This window comes from Choloepus didactylus, chromosome 9 (assembly GCF_015220235.1).
Source record: "Choloepus didactylus isolate mChoDid1 chromosome 9, mChoDid1.pri, whole genome shotgun sequence".
In the NCBI taxonomy this organism is placed as follows: Eukaryota; Metazoa; Chordata; class Mammalia; order Pilosa; family Megalonychidae; genus Choloepus; species Choloepus didactylus.
The window spans coordinates 116,835,726-116,852,786 of record NC_051315.1 but is presented as its reverse complement, the minus strand read 5'-3'; the positions used below and the strand labels follow the sequence as shown (position 1 = coordinate 116,852,786).

At 39.3% G+C, this 17,061-nt stretch overlaps 1 protein-coding gene across 1 annotated transcript in view; it reads left to right on the top strand.

Moving 5' to 3' along the window:
- The window catches only part of WDFY1 (WD repeat and FYVE domain containing 1), a 64,730-nt gene that overhangs the window by 17,852 nt on the left and 29,817 nt on the right, over positions 1-17,061 (top strand). The window contains exons 2-3 of the mRNA XM_037849582.1: positions 359-426; positions 4,385-4,458. Of these exons, the coding sequence (XP_037705510.1) occupies positions 359-426; positions 4,385-4,458 (142 nt within the window). The remainder of the gene's footprint in view (positions 1-358; positions 427-4,384; positions 4,459-17,061) is intronic.

The window sequence follows — 17,061 nt, the reverse complement described above, 5'->3', positions numbered from 1 at the left end:
GTTTTTACTATTAAACCAATTTTATGATGAACTTCCTTACATATAAATCTTCATATTTGATTATTGGTATATATCCCTCAAAGGATCAATGGCCTTTTTCTGCCTTGACAAATATTGTTAATTAGCTGTTCAGAAAAGTTACATTAATTTGTATTCTAACAACAAATTATGAGAGGGATGGGCTTGCTTCACTCGCCAGAGGGCCTAGCTCATGTGGTATCTTCAGAGGTACTGTCCAGTTGATTAACTTTATAAGGTCATTTGGGACATAAATGATTTTTTAAAAATTAAGTTTTGTTGGAGCACAAAAGAAGATAAAATTACTAAGGATCACTCTTTTCTTTTCTTTCTTCCCCAGAACCATCCGAGTATGGCTGAAAAGAGACAGTGGTCAATACTGGCCCAGCATTTATCACACAATGGCCTGTAAGTAGCTGAACTATCCCACTTGAAGAAAATGTCTCTCGTGTCTTTGGTGACTTAAATTCCAAAGTGTCTGAATAAAAAAATGCTGCTAGGTTTCAAAATGAGTTTCTTAGTTGCCTAACACCTCTGACAGGCTGTGGTAAATGACAAGGAAACTCCCATTTCCTTTGCACAGGAAGTTGGGTCTTACTGGCTTAACTGAAGTGGACTTGAGCAAAGGCAAAGAAACAAATAAGAAGCAAAAGGCCATTGTTTTTCCCCACCCTGGTTTTCTTTTGTCTCCATTTGTTATTTTGGGATTGGTTTTTGGCCAATTTACATTAGTAGTAACTTCGTACTTAGTAATAGCTGATATTGACGCTAAAAAAGGGCTGTGTTATCTTCCATGGCTTCATAAACAGCCTCCTGCTCAACCTTTTAATAAACCTCTGGATACTTTTGAGAGATTTGGTCCAAGGTACAGCACATTCTAAATTAAGAATTTTCACAGTTCACAAATAAAATAAATCTAGTGAAAGCTACTGCATCAAGATTTTAGAACAGCCCTGGGATGAAGTGATATAAAATTACATTTAAATGCTAGCCTTTTGTGTAAATCTTAGCATCATTCTTTCCCACTTCTTTTCTTCAGCCTTTCTTGAAAAGCCCTTATCCTGCACCCTGGGTATCCACCAGGCCCAAGCTAGGGGTTGAACCCTACTACCCCAAATAGTCACACAGAAAGTAGGAAGGTAGCCAAAGTTACTAATTTCCTGTGGTTTTTGGTGCTTGATGAGGCATTTTCTTCAGATAAGGATTTCAATATTCAGAGGACTCCTTAGTAAAAGGTAGAAAAGACTTTGGTGTTTGCTGGATGGTTTGTTACTGAACAAAATTCTCCAAAAAAGAGTTCTGGACAGTTATTCCAGACACTGTTGACACTGCTCATGGCTTTCTTAAGAGTTAGATCAGAGGCCATGGAAACTGTGTAAACATAGAGCAGTCAATTACTCTGCAAATTTCAACTAATCACCACTTTGTGTTGTCCTTCCAAGCACTTCCCTTCTCCATTAGCACTTTCTCACTTGTACATATATCTATGTGCATGCAGTGTTTGGATTCTCTAGTCATTTTCACAAAAATTAATAGTTTAACAGAATTTTCACTGTTTTTGCCTCCCACCAACAGCTGGGGCAGGCTGGTCAACTTCACCCTCCGTCTTGACAGTCAGTCAGTGAGCATGAAGTAGACTTGGATACTGCTGTAAAGATGACTATTATAAAAGGAACCATCAAACTTTACAATAAGTGGCACATTAGAAGGTCTACCTGAAAACCTGACCACAGTTTATTGTCCCCAGCAGTGGTCCCTCCTCATCACCCGTGGCCGCATGGACTGTAAACAGATACTGTTGGCTTCTCACTCTGAAATGTGAAGTGACCGATGTCTTAGTAATGGTGCTTGTGGAACCATTTGATAAATTTACTTCGGGAATTTGGGGAGCATGGTAGAGATGGGTGGGTTACCCTGGGCCTCTGAGCCCACTTTTCACCCAACTGGGAAAAAAAGTTTCTGTTAGGCTGGTGAGTCCTTACTTCCCAAGCTGATCACTGGAAATAGCAGCAGCCCCGGGGAGCTTTTCCCGGTGCTGGGGAACACGTTACTGTCTCTATGAAAAATTGGTTATTGCTGTCGCTACTGCTGTTACAGCTCGTGCCTCCTTTCTCCTTCCTTGTATTCCGCCTGTAACTTATCTCCTAAGGCCTCCCCTTGGAGTTCACGCTCATTAGAATAGGTAGAAAGAGACTGAGATGAATTTTGTCCTATATTTATTTTGGTTATTCTTTGGCTTGTATTTTCCCCAAATAGTACAGCTTTGTAATTAACCTCTCTCTCAGGGCACCAAAACCCCTAGCAATTGAAAAACAGGACTTGAAATGTCTGCATGCATTCTTGAGTGCTCTCTCTCCCCTTCTCCCTCTCCCCCTCTCCCTCCCCCTCGATTTGGGTCATGTGGCTCTGCACTGGGTGGCTGAGCCCTGCATGTTTATACCCACATGTGTTCAGCTGGTTGCTTCCAGATGCTGCTTTATTGCCTCCATCTAGAGCTGTATCTGCCAATAAAACTGCAAGAACACTGCCAGAAGAAAACAGAGTGAATGAATTATGAGGAATAACTGCTCCCCTGTTTTGGGGGTTCTGTTTTATTTCAAAATTAAATTCAAAATGTGAGAAGAAAAGTACCTGGTTGGCTCTAGAACCTATCTGCAGATGACCAGCTTATGACTCTTTCATGGTCACGTATCAATTTAAACTTGTTTTTTTTCCCCAGTGAATGGACAGTGCTCAATAAACCAAACTTTAGTATTTTGCTATATGTAGTCCAATTATGTTTCATGACATTGGCTCATATACCAAAAACAACTCTCAGAATCTGCTTTATCTGAAAAAAAAAAAGGTAAATTTTAGTTTCTGTAAGTATCAGCTATGTGCCATATGCTTTTTTTAAATAGTATCATTTTAAGAAATCGTCACAGCAGCTGCAAGTAGATGATATTTTCACCATTTTGCAAATGAGGAAACTGAGGTTAAATAAATTGCTTCTGGTTAGAATCCCAATCCATACGTCTTTACTCCCAAAGTATGCTTCTTGCCACAGTTTGGGGTGGGTTCACAGACTTTGTGTACAAAAAGCCAGAAAGTGAATATTTAGGCTTTATGAGACATACAGTCTCTGTGGCAAGTACTCAGCTCTGCCATTGTAGTATGAAAGCAACTATCAACAATACATAAATGAAAGAGCATGGCTCTGTTCAAAACAACAACAAGAACAACAAAACTTATTTACAAACCAGGTGGTGGACTGGATTTGGCCCCTGACCAAAAACTAAGTGCATCTCCAAAACCGTTTTTTTTTTTCTTAAGTAATTTGCGTTGCTTATCTCATTAGATGCTTTCCTTCTAGGAAAAAAGCCAGGATATTTTTACGTACAAAACAAAGACAGCTTTTTTCATTTTTAAGTGTAAGAATTCTTTAGCCTCATAAAATTATTCAACACATTGCAATTTTTAAACAAAGGGGGACTTTTACATAGTTACATACAGTTTGTTATAGGACTGGGCATAAAAGAAATTGTAAAGAAGCTTAAAACTAACTTATTAAAATCTAGTACCATCAAAGACTAAGCAAAAAATGATGACAAGGAATCTTTGAAATCATCAAACCTTGATGATTTGATTGGTCAAGATAATTTTATGCATGGTTATTAACTATTTGTATGAAGTGATATATATCTTTGAGGTTATAATTCTTAAACACAATTGTTCTTCCTAATCTCAGACATTAATATGGTGGATAGGGTGACCAGTCTTCTTGTCACTTCTAATTGTTTCATGTACAGGTGATTGCTTGTGGTACCTACCTTTCCAAGAGGTAATTCTTGACTGCAGCTAAAACAGTCTCTCTCCAGACTGATCTTGGAGCTTGCTGTAGTTTTGCCTTTGGGTATAATCCAGTATTAAAGTTTACGTTCTTACATTGGTGGACAGTATCAGCCCATTGCAGAGAGAGAAATTTAAATTGAACTATTTTCAAGTGGTGACTTCATTTATAAGGCATTTTTATTTTTTTCTGTTTTTTTTTTTTGTGTCTGTGTATATGTGTGTGAGTTTTACTTCAAAATACATTCAGAATGTTATTTTTCCTTTTTTTTTTGTTTTTTTTTTCCTAGCATGCATTCATTTCTTTGTTGTGGATCCTCCTCCATGGTCAATTAAAATTATTTAGGTTGAGATGAATACACATTTTCTCCCCCAGACATTCCATTTTTGAAATCACATTTGCATCATTATTTAAAAAACAAAACAAAATATCTTTGCCCTCTTTTTTTAACCTAAATGGTATATAGCTCTTTTTTTTAAATAATTTTCTTTAAACATGTTTAGCTTGCTGTTAATGTGGTCTTTGTCTTTCTGACAGCTCCTTGCTCTGCCATGACTTACCATCATGATAGCAGACGGATATTTGTGGGCCAGGATAATGGAGCTGTAATGGTAGGTAACTTGCAGATGTGTTCGTTATATTTATTTTGACCTCCCTATGTTCTCCCATGTTAGACTGAATAAAATTAATGAGTGCCTTCTGTGAGCTGACTGTTTGGCATAAAAATGTTCAATTTGGTATAGATATTAGAACTAAAAATGGATTAATTTTAATTAGTGTTCAATTTTAAACGCGTTCCGTGGAGCTCAGTATGCTGTCCCATTGATACTTTGGTGCTCAGGGTAGCCCATAAAATACAGCTTATGTACAGTGAATTTGAGACCTCTGTCATCCCCATTCCTGAGCTGTGAAGTCGTCTGGGTCAAGGAAAGACTGATGAAGAACCTCTGCCTCACTGTGCATGTGCGTGTGTGTGCGTGCACGATAGAAAGAGAGAGAGAGAGGGAGGGAGGGAGGAAGGGAGGGAGGGGAAGAGAGGAAGAAGGAAGAAAAAAGAAGAAGGGAGGTCAGAAGGAAGAGAAGAGGGAGAGAGAATGAGGTTAAAGACGAGCCATTCATTCAGCCAATGACTCTTTAAGGAATTGGCTTCTCAAATTATCTGTGGTGAAGGACCAGATTCTTAAATTTTCAATCCATTATGGACTGATATTTTATGGGCCTAATTATATATATGTAAATATATATATAATTGAGATATAATTCACAGTGGTTTCTAGTATATTGACTTGATTATATAACCATGACCAGTATCTAATTCTAAAACATTTGATCACCCCCAAAAGAAATTCGTATCCATAAGCAGTCACTCCCCGTTCCCCCTGCCTTCCATCCCTGGCAACCACTAATCTATTTTTTATTGTTATTATAAATTTGCCTATTCTAGACATTCCATATAAATTAAACCATACAGTATGTGGCCTTTTGTGTCTGGCTTCTTGCACTTAGCATAATGTTTCCAAGATTCATCCATGTTGTAGCGTGAATCACGACTTCATTTCATTTTATGGCTGAATAATATTCCATTGTACATATACCACATCTTGTTTGTCCAGTCACCAGCTGATAGACTTTTGCGTTATTTCTACTTTTTGGTTATTATGAATAATGCTGCTATGAACATTCCTGTACAAGTTTTTGTGTGGATACATATTTTCAGTTCTGTTGGGTATAATTGCTGCATCTATGGTAATTCTGTGTTTAAACTTTTGAGGGTTCCAATTTCTCCACATCCTCATCAACACTTATTTTCCTTTTTTTTTTTTCAAATTCTAGCCATCCCAGTGGTTGTAAATGAAATGTTATCTCCTTGTGTTTTTGATACGCATTTCTCTTTTGCCTAATGATATTGAACATTTTTTCATATAGTTTTTGGCCATTTGCATTTCTTTGGAGAAATGCTTATTCAGATCCTTTGCCTACTTTTAATTGGATTGTTTGTCTTTTTATTATGGAGTTGTAAGTGTTCTTTCTATATGCTGGCTATTAGACCCTTTCAGATCCATGATTTGTAAATATTTTTTCCCATTCTTTGGCTTATTGTTTTACTTTCCTGATAGTGTCCTGTGATGCACCAAAGGTTTTTAATTCTGATGCAGTCCAATTAATCTGTTTTTTTCTTTGGTTGCTTGTGCTTGATTGCCTTACCCAAGGTCACAATGATCTATACCTGTATTTTCTTATAAGAGTTTTATGGTTTTAGCTCTTACATTTAGGTCTTTAATTTAAGTTAATTTTTGTATATGGTATGAGGTAGGGATTGAAATTCATTCTTTTCACATGGGAATATGCAGTTAATCCAGCATTATTTGTTGAAAGAACTATTCTTTCCTTCATTGAGTTATCATGGCATCCTCGTCAAAAATCAATTGATTGTTGATTACCAGAGTTTTACTTTCAGACTCTCAGTTATATTTCATTTGTCTATATGTCTGTGCTGTGCTAGTACCACACTCTTGATTACTGTAGCTTTGTAGTAAGCAAATTTTGAAATTGGGAAGTGTAAGTCCTACAACTTTATTCTTCCTTTTCAAGATTGGTTTGACTATTCTGGGTGCCTTAAATTTCCTTATGAATTTTTTAGGATTGGCTTGTTAATTTCTTAAAAAAAAAACAAAAACAAAGACAAAAAAACAGAAAACCTTAGAATTTTATAGAGATTGCATTGAATCTGTAGCTCAATTTGGGGAGTATTGCCATCTTAAAAATATTGAGTCTTCCAATCCATGAGCAGGTGATGCCTTTCCATTTATTTAATTTCTTTTAACAGTGTTTTGTAGTTTTCAGTGTACAAGTTTTACATTCTGTTGTTAAATTTATTCTTAAGTATTTTAATAGTCTTTTTGATGTCATTGTAGGTGGAATTGTTACGGTGCCCGCGAGTTAAAGTACGAGACAGCCAAACAGAATTTAAAGAGCCTTTTATTAGCCAGCTAGCAGGCGGCTGCCATCTCTCACTCTGTACAGGGAGTTCAGCAAGCAGCCCCCACCTGTGTGCGCTGGTGCCTTATATAGACAGGAACCGTATCCTAGAAACGCAAGCAAGCAAGCTATTCTAACAGAAGCAGAGTTGGCAGTTTAGCTCTTGATCACAAAAAACAATTACACAAAGAGTTTCACTTGGAACTGGAGCAGTTATTGATCATACAAAACAATTTCACAAAGAGTTTCACTTGGGACTGGAGCAGCTATTGATTATTAAAGGGTTACAAAAAGTTTCACTTGGACCTGGAGCAGTTATTGTTAAAAGGGTTACACTTGGCTGATGCGTGCAACCGCAGCTTTGCCTCCCCTAAATGGTAAAGTTTTGATTTCTTTAACTGGTACAGGCCCAGTCTCACTCCCCCCTCCTCATGGCCTAATGCTGTTTACACAACACGGTTGCTTTGCAGATGTTTTGGGATTAAGGGAAAGGGACCTCACTTCAGAATTTCCTAATTTCATTTTTAGATTGTTCCTTGCTATGTAACTGCTTTCTGTGTATTGATCTTGTGTCTTCAAGCTTGTTGGCCTCATTAATCAGCTCTAAGGTTTTTTGTGAATTCCTTAGATTTTCTATATGGAAGATCACGTCATCTGCAAACAGAGATAATTTTACTTCTTCCTGTCCAATCCAAACACCTTTTTTTTTTTTTTTTCCTAAATGCTGTGACTAGAAACTCCAATACAATGTTGATTAGAATTGTTCCTGATCTTGGTAGGTGGGCTGTGCATTCAATCTTTCATCATTAAATATGATATTAGCTGTGGGTTTTTCATAGGTGCCCTTCATCAGGTTGAAGAAGTTTCCTTCCAGTCCTAGTTAGTTACCTTTAGCATGGAAGAGAATTGGATTTTGTTAAATGCTTTTTCTGATTCTTTTGAGATTTTTTTTTTTTAAATGTTCTGTTAATATAGTATGTTTTATCAATTGAATGCTTGGGTTAGTTCTTTTTTAAATATTTGATAGAATTCACCAGTGAAACCATCTGGTCCTGGGCTTTCCTTTGTGAGAAGTTTTTAAATTACTTTTTTAATCTCTTTGCTTATTATATCCCTATTCATATTTTCTCCTTCTTTAGTAGTTTTTTGCAGTTTGTTTCTTTCTAGGAATTTGTCTATTTCATCTAGGTATCTAATTTGTTGATTTGCAGGTGTTCATGTGTTTCCTTATAATCCTTTTTACTTCTGTAAGGTTTACAATGTCTCCCTTCATTATTGACTTTAGTAATTTGTATCTTTCTTTTCTTTTTCAGGATAGAGGTTTGTCAAATTTTCTGATCTTTTCAAAGAAACAGTTTTTATTTGATTACTTTTCTCTTTTGTTTTTCTAGTCTTTATTTCAATTCTGATCTTTATTATTTTCTTCATTCTGTTTTGCTTTGGGTTTTGTTTACTGGATTTATATTTTTGATATTATATTATTCAATGAGAAAGCCCACTGATGTCATACTTGGATGTCACTGTTATATTAATTTGTTGTAGAAGTTTCTAAATACTTTCCATTTCTTACCTTCTCTCATCAAGACCAGTGGTTTGCAGACAACACTTTGAGTAGCACTGCTTTAAAGAACTGCAAATGAAAACAAATCATAAGACTTAGCTAGTGGGAGCACATTAAGGCTGCAAAGAATAAGCCAAGGTAGTGAGTACAGTGGCAAGAATAGGCACCGGGGGCTGTGAGAGCACAGGCCAGGTACCTGAATCTAGCTCAAGATAGTCCAGGGCCAAGTCAGAGAGGATGGGTGGGAGTTAACCAGGCAAAGAGGGTCGAGAAGGACTTCCAGGCCCAGGGGACGACAGTAAGAACAAAGGCACAGTGTGGGCAGGGAACAGAATGAAGCAGGGTTGCAGCATCAACCACCTAAGACTGAAGAGGCAACTGGAGTAGGACATAGAGAACCTTGAATACTCAAATAAGTATGTTCAACTACTTACAGAGCACTAGGTGTCATGCAGAAAGCTAATTGTGGGCAAAACAGGCACAGTCCCTGCCTTATGCCCTGTGGGAGTGACGGATAATATACAAATAAACCAATAAATGTTAAATTGCAAGTTGTGATAAGTGCTGTGAGAAATGAACAGGGCACAGTGCAAGAGTCCTATCCGTGAAGGACTTTAGTTGGGAAGGAGCTGGAGGTGTTTGAGGACTTAGGGTTGGTTGTCATAGATGGATGGTGTTGGGCAGGGGAGAGGGACCTGAAAAGCAGTAGAAAAGTGGGCAGAAGCCAGGTTGTGGGAGGCCCTGTGGTTCTGGGGTAGGTTTAATATCTTATTACAAATGCATTGGGAATTTATTGGATGGTTTTCAGCAGATGAATGCCATGATATACTTCACCTTTTTTAAAAGATCATTCTGGCTGGTCCAAGCAGAATGGGTTAAGGAGTGGTGTCGTGGCAGTCTGGGTGAGAGGATAGTGGCAGAGAAGATGTAGAGAAAGGGATGGATTTGAGATACGTCCTTGAAGATCTTTGATAGGTGGGATGCAGGAAGGGGAGGAAGGAAGAGGAAGAAGTCATGGATGACAACCACATTTTCTGGTTTTTCAATGACGTGGACATTGGTATCACTGACTGACATGGGAAAGGCTCTGGGGGTTGTGGGGAGCAGGCAGGTTGGAGGCTAGGGCAGAATGAGGAATCAAGTGTACTTTGAAATACCTGTGAGACAACCTTGTGGAGCTGTGAAGTTGACAGTGGTTATACAAGCCTGGAGCACAGTGTGGAGGTCTGGACAGGGAGTACAAATTTGGAGTCATCAGCTTATAGGTCATTTTTCAAGCTGTAAGAATGCTGTGCTCACCTGGAGAGAGAATGATAGAAGGCAGGGCCCAGGCCTGAGTCCTGAATAATTCCATCATTTAGGGATGGGATTAAAAGGGGAACAAGTCAGGGTAGAAGGAGAAATGAACTTGCATAGTCGTAAGAATCATTTAGGTGATATTCTCACAAGCATTGGGGGCTACCAAATTAGAAAGTTGAGCCCTTGACCTTGGGGCTTGCCCTTATGAAGTTTGTTACTACAAGGGAGAGGCTAAGCCTACTTAAAATGGTCACCTCCCAGAGACCTACAAGTCACCTCCCAGAGAAACTCTTTTGTTGCTCAGATGTGGTCTCTCTCTCTAAGCTAAATCTGCAGGTAAACTCACTGTCCTCCCTCCTACATGGGATGTGACTCCCAGGGGTGTGGAACTCCCTGGCAACTTGGGACAGGACTCGCAGTGATGAGCTTGGCCCTGGCATTGAGGGATTGAGAAAACCCTCTTGGATCAAAAGGGGGAAGTGAAATGAAACAAAATAAGTTTCAGTGGATGAGAGATCTCATATAGGGTCAAGAAGACATTCTGGAGGTTATTCTTATGTATTATATAGATATCCCTTTTTAGTTTTTAGTGTATTCAAATAGCTAGAAGGAAATACCTAAAACTGTTGAACTGCAACCCAGTTCTTGAAGATGACTGTATAACTATATAGCTTACACTGTGTGACTGTGTGATTGTGAAAACCTAAATGATTCTTATGTCTATGCAAGTTCGTTTCTCCTTCTACCCAGCTGGCTCACCCTTTAATCCCATCCCTAAATGATGAAATTATTCAGGACTCAGGCCTTGGCCCTGCCTTCTATCATTCTCTCCCCAGGTGAGCATAGCATTCTTATGACTTGAAAAACGACCTATAAGCTGATGACTGTATAACTATATAGCTTACACTGTGTGACTGTGTGATTATGAAAACTTTGGGGCTCCCACTCCCTTTATGCAGTGTATGGACAGATGAATAGAAAAATGAGGACAAAAAGTAAATGAGAGAGGCGGGGCAAGATGGCAGCATAGAGAGGAGTGGAAGCTTAGTCCCCCTGGAACAACTACAAAAAACCAGAAACAACTAGTAAACAATCCAGAATAACTGTGGGGGGACAAACGAGACCATCCACTCATCATACACCAACCTGAATTGGGAGGAATGCCCGAGAACACAGCATAAAATCTGTAAGTAAAACCTGCGGATCCAAGTCATGAGACCCCCTCCCCCATAACCTGAGCTGCAAAGCCTCGTGGTGCCAGAGAGAAGCTCTCTCCCAGCAAGCGAATATAGCTCAGCTGAGCTCCACCTGGGGTTTTAAGTAGTGAGTGTGAACTGCTCACTACAGGTACGCATCCCCAAAAAACAGACAGAGGCTTTGGGTGACGAATGACCTTGGAGAGCCGGAGGGTCACCTTGGACTGGGTCTGAAGGGGACTATCTGTTTCTTTTTCGGCTCAGTGGAGAAAGCCCCAGTCATATTCAGTTTCCAGGGCTGTGACTCTGGGAAGGGTGGAGACAGCACAAGCAGAGAGCGAGACCATTGAAATGCTAATGACCTCCACCTGGGGGCTCTTGTCTTCTCTAGGAGGAAAGGGGTGGGGCCCTTTCCATTCAGAACCAGACCCAGAGCCTGGGGGAACACGGCCACACCTCCTCACACCAGTCAAGAATTATAGGCTAACAGGCGTCACCTGCTGGGCAGAAAAGCACAGTGACCTGAGGCATCACAGGGTGGAGCAATTTTCTAAGACACACCTGCAGGGAAACCAGATACTGAATATTTCTTCCCTCTGGGACCTGAGCCTGTTCTGGTCTGGGAAAACCTGATTTGGATAACCAAGGAAGCCATGCCTAGACAACAGAAAATTACAACCTACACTAAGAAAAACAAAGTTATGGCCCAGTCAAAGGAACAAACGTACACTTCAACTGAGATACAGGAATTTAAACAACTAATGCTAAATCAATTCAAAAAGTTTAGAGAAGATATTGCAAAAGAGAGGCTGTAAAGGAAACACTGGGCATATATATGGCAGAAATCAAAAGTTCAAAAAAACAACTAGTAGAATCTATGGAAATGAAAGGCACAACACAAGAGATGAAAGACACAATGGAAACATACAACAGCAGATCTCAAGAGGCAGAAGAAAACACTCAGGAACTGGAGAACAAAACACCTGAAAGCCTACACGCAAAGGAGCAGATGGAGAAAAGAATGAAAAAATATGAGCAACGTCTCCGGGAACTCAAGGATGAAACAAAGTACAATAATGTACGTATCATTGGTGTCCCAGAAGGAGAAGAGAAGGGAAAGGGGGCAGAAGCGATAATAGAGGAAATAATTAATGAAAATTTCCCATCTCTTATGAAAGACATAAAATTACAGATCCAAGAAGCGCAGTGTACTCCAAACAGAAGAGATATGAATAGGCCTACGCCAAGACACTTAATAATCAGATTATCAAATGTCAAAGACAAAGAGAGAATCCTGAAAGCAGCAAGAAAAAAGCGATCCATTACATACAAAGGAAGCTTAATAAGACTATGTGCGGATCTCTCAGCAGAAACCATGGAGGCAAGAAGGAAGTGGTGTGATATATTTAAGATACTGAAAGAGAAAAACCGCCAACCAAGAATCCCATATCCAGCAAAGCTGTCCTTCAAATATGAGGGAGAGCTCAAAATATTTTCTGACAAACAGACAATGAGAGACTTTGTGAACAAGACACCTGCCCTACAGGAAATTCTAAAGGGAGCACTACAGGGTGATAGAAGACAGGAGTGCGTGGTTTGGAACACAATTTTGGGAGATGGTTGCACAACAATGTAAGTACACTGAACAAAGATAACTATGAATATGGATGAGAGAGGAAGGTGGGGAGCATGTGAGACACCACAAGAAAGGAGGAAAGATAAAGACTGGGACTGTGTAACTTGATGAAATCTAGAGTATTCAACAATTGTTATAAAACATACAAATATGTTGTTTTACGAGGGAGAACAAGCAAATGTCAACCTTGCAAGGTGTTAAAAATGGGGAGGCATTGGGGGAGGGATGCAATCAGCAGAAACTAGAGACTGTAACTAATAGAATCATTGTATTATGCTTCCTTTAATGTAACAAAGGTGATATACCAAGGTGAATGCAGATAAGAGGTGGGGATAGGGGAGGCATGTTAGACACTTGACATTGGTGGTATTGTCTGATTCTTTATTCTACTTTGATTTAAGGTTATTTTTCCTTTTGCTTCCTAGCTGTCATTTTTTTTTCCTTTTTCTTTTGCCTCTCTACCTTCTTTGACTCTCCCTCCTGCCTTGTGGAAGAAATGTAGATGCCCTTATATAGATAGTGGTGAAGGTGGTGAACACATAAATGTATGACCATGCAGAGAACCATCGATTATTTACTTGGGATGGAATGTATGGTGAGTGAACAAAACCATATTAAAAAAAAAATGGGTTGATGACAAAACCCCAAGGGCAATATACTGAGTGAAATAAGCCAGACACATAAGGACAATTATGGCAGGGTCTCACTGATAGGAATTAATTATAATATGTAAACTCATAGACTTGAAATATAAGGTACCAAAATATAGGACGAGGTTTAAGAATGGGGAGTGGTTGCTTAGTATGAGCAGAATGTTCAACTAGGATGAACTTAGATGTTTGGAAATGAACAGGGGTGTTGGTAGCAAGATGTGAGAATAACTAACAGTGCCGAATGGTGTGTGAATGAGGTGGAAAGGGGAAGCTCAGAGTCATATATGCCACCAGAAGGAAAGTTGGAGGTCAAAAGATGGAAATGTATAAAACTGAATCCTATGGTGGGCAATGTCCATGATCAACTGTACAAACACTAGAAATCGCTTCCATGAACCAGAACAAATGTATGAGAATACAATTAGAAGTTAATAATAGAGGGGCATATAGGGAAGAACTATATACCTATTACAAACTATATACTACAGTTAGTAGTATTTCAACATTTTTTTCATAAACAGTAACAAATGTACTATATCAATACTAGGAGTCAACAATTGAGGGGGGTTGGTTAGGGATAGGGGAGGATTAGAGTTTCCTTTTCTTTTTTTCTTTTTTCATCTTTTACTTTATTTCTTGTCTGGAGTAATGAAAAGTTTCTAAAAATTGAACAAAAATTAAGTGTGATGGATGCACAGCTGTATGAGGGTACCCAGGGGCAAGTGATTGTACACTTTGGATCTTTGGATAATTGTATGGTATCTGAACAATCTCAATAAAAATGAAAAAAAAAAAACCTTCAATCATAATAAAAGAAATGTGAATTGAAAAAAAAAATAAATGAATAAAGGGAGGGATAGAGAGGATGGGATGTTTTGGGTGTTCTTTTCCACTTCAACTTTTACTCTTATTCTTTTTTGTGTATGGTAATGAAAATGTTCAAAAACTGAATGTGATGATGAATGTACAACTATATGTTGGTGCTATGAACAATTGATTGTACACAGGGGATGATTGTATGGTATGTGAATATATCTTAATAAAATTGAATTAAAAAAATTAAAAAAAAAATCATTTAGGGAACTTATTGAAATGCATATTCTCCAGCTCCATCCCAGACCCACAGCTTGAGAATCTCTAAGCAGGGGCCCAGGAATCTGTATTTTAGCAAGTCCTCTAGTTGAACCTGAGGGTCATGTATGTCAGGGGAACACTGCACAGTGGGAAGGCTTTGAAGAGCTTTAAGAAGGGCGTGATGGAATAGTGAGGTTTCTGTTTTGTTAGCTCAGCGTGCCAGTGTGTGGAAGATGGATATGAGGGGGCAAGTCTGAAAGCATAGACGCGAGTTACGAGGCTGTTTCAGGACCCCAACATGAGATTGTGAGACACTGGAGCAGTGGTGGAGAAGAGGCAATGGCTTCAAGAACTATCCAGGAAGCAGGATTTGGTGTTAATTAGATGTGAGTATTGAAATAGAAAGCAGTGTTAAAGTGACTTCCAGATTTCTCAGCAGGAAGGTGGTGACTGGTTAGCTACCCTCTGCAACAGATACAGAGGGAAAAGATGATGAGTTGTTTTGACAGGTGTGCACATGAGTATAACCCTCAGGGTGTGTTCTAGGCTGGGGGTTGGGAGTTCTCTGAATATGTGTTGGTGGGAGGTACTGCAGTGGCTGACATCAACTAGGGATAGTTGGTAGATTGAGAAGAGCAGAGAGCCAAGGTAAGATCCCTGGGAATATCAGTATCTAAGAGAAAATGAGGACTTTTTGCCCACAGAGGAGATAGAGCACAATGAGCAAAATAGGAGGAAGGCCAACTTGGAGGGCTGTGAGGTCAGCAGGGGTTAATTACAATGTCCAGCACATTAGAGAGGGGATAAGATCAGGATTGGAACATGACCTTTGGGATAGCAATTAGAAGGCAGCTGGTGATAGCAGGGAGACCCCTTTCAGTGCAGCAGTGGCAGTGCCTGGTGGGCAGTGGCTTAAGGAGTGTCCAGGAGGTGAGGCACAAGAGAGCTTTACTCCTTTAAAAAAAAAAGCATAGGGAGGGTGGGCTAATCTTTCGAGAAGAGGAGAAGGGACACTGTAGTGTAGTCAAAAGGGTTTTCTTGGTTTTTGTTTGTTTGTTTTGTTTTTTAAATTAAAGGAGATGCCTTACCCACGTTTAAGGGCCAAGGCGAGAGAGTGAGGATGAGGCTGTCTGTCAATGCTGTCTACACAGCAGTCGGCAGGTGGCAGGAGCTGGGTGGTTGGGGCTGGATGAGCTCAGTGTCCTCAACTGAGGGCTACTGTAGATAAATTACATCTCAGCGAATGCCACAGCTCTCGTTTTTCTCCTACTCCTCACAATCTTATAGGACTATCATGACAATGTGCATCCACTTATATATTAATCAGGGTTCCTCAGAGAAACAGAACCAACAAGATATTTTATATATATATATATATATATATTTTTTTTTTTAAAGAATTATAAGGAATTGGCTCATTTGATTGTGGAGTCTGGCAAGTCTAAATTCATAGGGCAGGCCTACGAATTCCTGGAAATTCCTGAGTTTGTTGTTGAATTCTTGCATCCGAATCCATTAGGTCGAAAGTCAGGATGGAGTCAAGGATGGAATCTAGAGGCAGAATTCCTTCTGCTCTCTGGAACCCTCCCCTCTTCTTGCTAGTAAGAGTCCACCTGATTAGATGCGACCCAGCTGCGTTATGAATGCGGCGCCTCTGTTACTTGAGGTCAACTGATCGTAGATGCTAAGCCCATCCACGACCCACCTCCACGGTAACCACTAGGCCAGTGTTTGACCAAACAGCTGACGCCACAGCATAGCCAAACTGGCACATAGAATTAGCCGTCACAACATGTGTGACAAGAAGCCATGGAGTGCTAGTTACAGTTACTTCCTCCAGTGGTGGTGACAGTCGTGCATGTTTCTAGGGATCTTTTGTATGGCTTTTGATTTGGGGGCAGACTCTGTTGGCTATAGGATGGTATGTTAAAAGTCAGATTTCTTCAGCAGATTGGGGTGACATAAACCCATTGTATCATTAGTTGGCAGTTGATCTATTGTTCTTCCACCCAATACGGATTAGTATGTGCAGTGCTGATACTCTTTTGTGCTTTGCAGAAACAAGATGAAGAATAAGAAATTGTTATTCCTTTGTGGGTCCCCCCCCTCAGTTTTGGTCAGTTAATAAGTCATGTCCATGTTACTGGGAGCCCTAAGAATTTATCAAGTTAACATCCATCAGTGGAATTCTTAATTAGTGTTTTTTCTTCAGATTTTTATCTGTTAGTTTCATGCAGAGGCTTACTTTTTCATTAAAAAAGTATTTAGTTTTAGTTTTTTCCAAGTTATAAAGTACAGATAATCTATAGAAAATTTAACAAATAACGCAGTATAAAAAGAAGAAAATCACCCATGAGCTCTAAATTTCTTTTTTTCCTGGTGTTCGTATATTAAACATGTATAGTTTTCCCCCTTATTTGGCTGAGATACCCAGTATCTTTATTTTTTTTTTTTTTTAGCTATAGCTGAGAACTCTGTTAATAAGGGGTCTTTGCAGTTTTGCTTTCTCTGTATCATCTTGAGGAATTTTTAATGTAGCCAAGAGAGCAAAATTAACAAAATACCTCCTTTGCAGTTAGAGGGAGAGGGAACACAGGCACTCACTTGTGGGGAAAGAACTAGTCAAAAATGCCGCCCTGGTCAGCAGCACTTCTTTTATTCAGTCTGGTCCCCAAAAGAAATGGTGGCCTGAGGACAGGGCCGATGAAAGAGGCAATTCATGTCATTCTTATGTAGCTCATCTTGTGATAACCATTTCTGGATTTCACTTCTTTTTGAAAGTTATGATTATTTCACTTTTAAAACCATAACTGTTT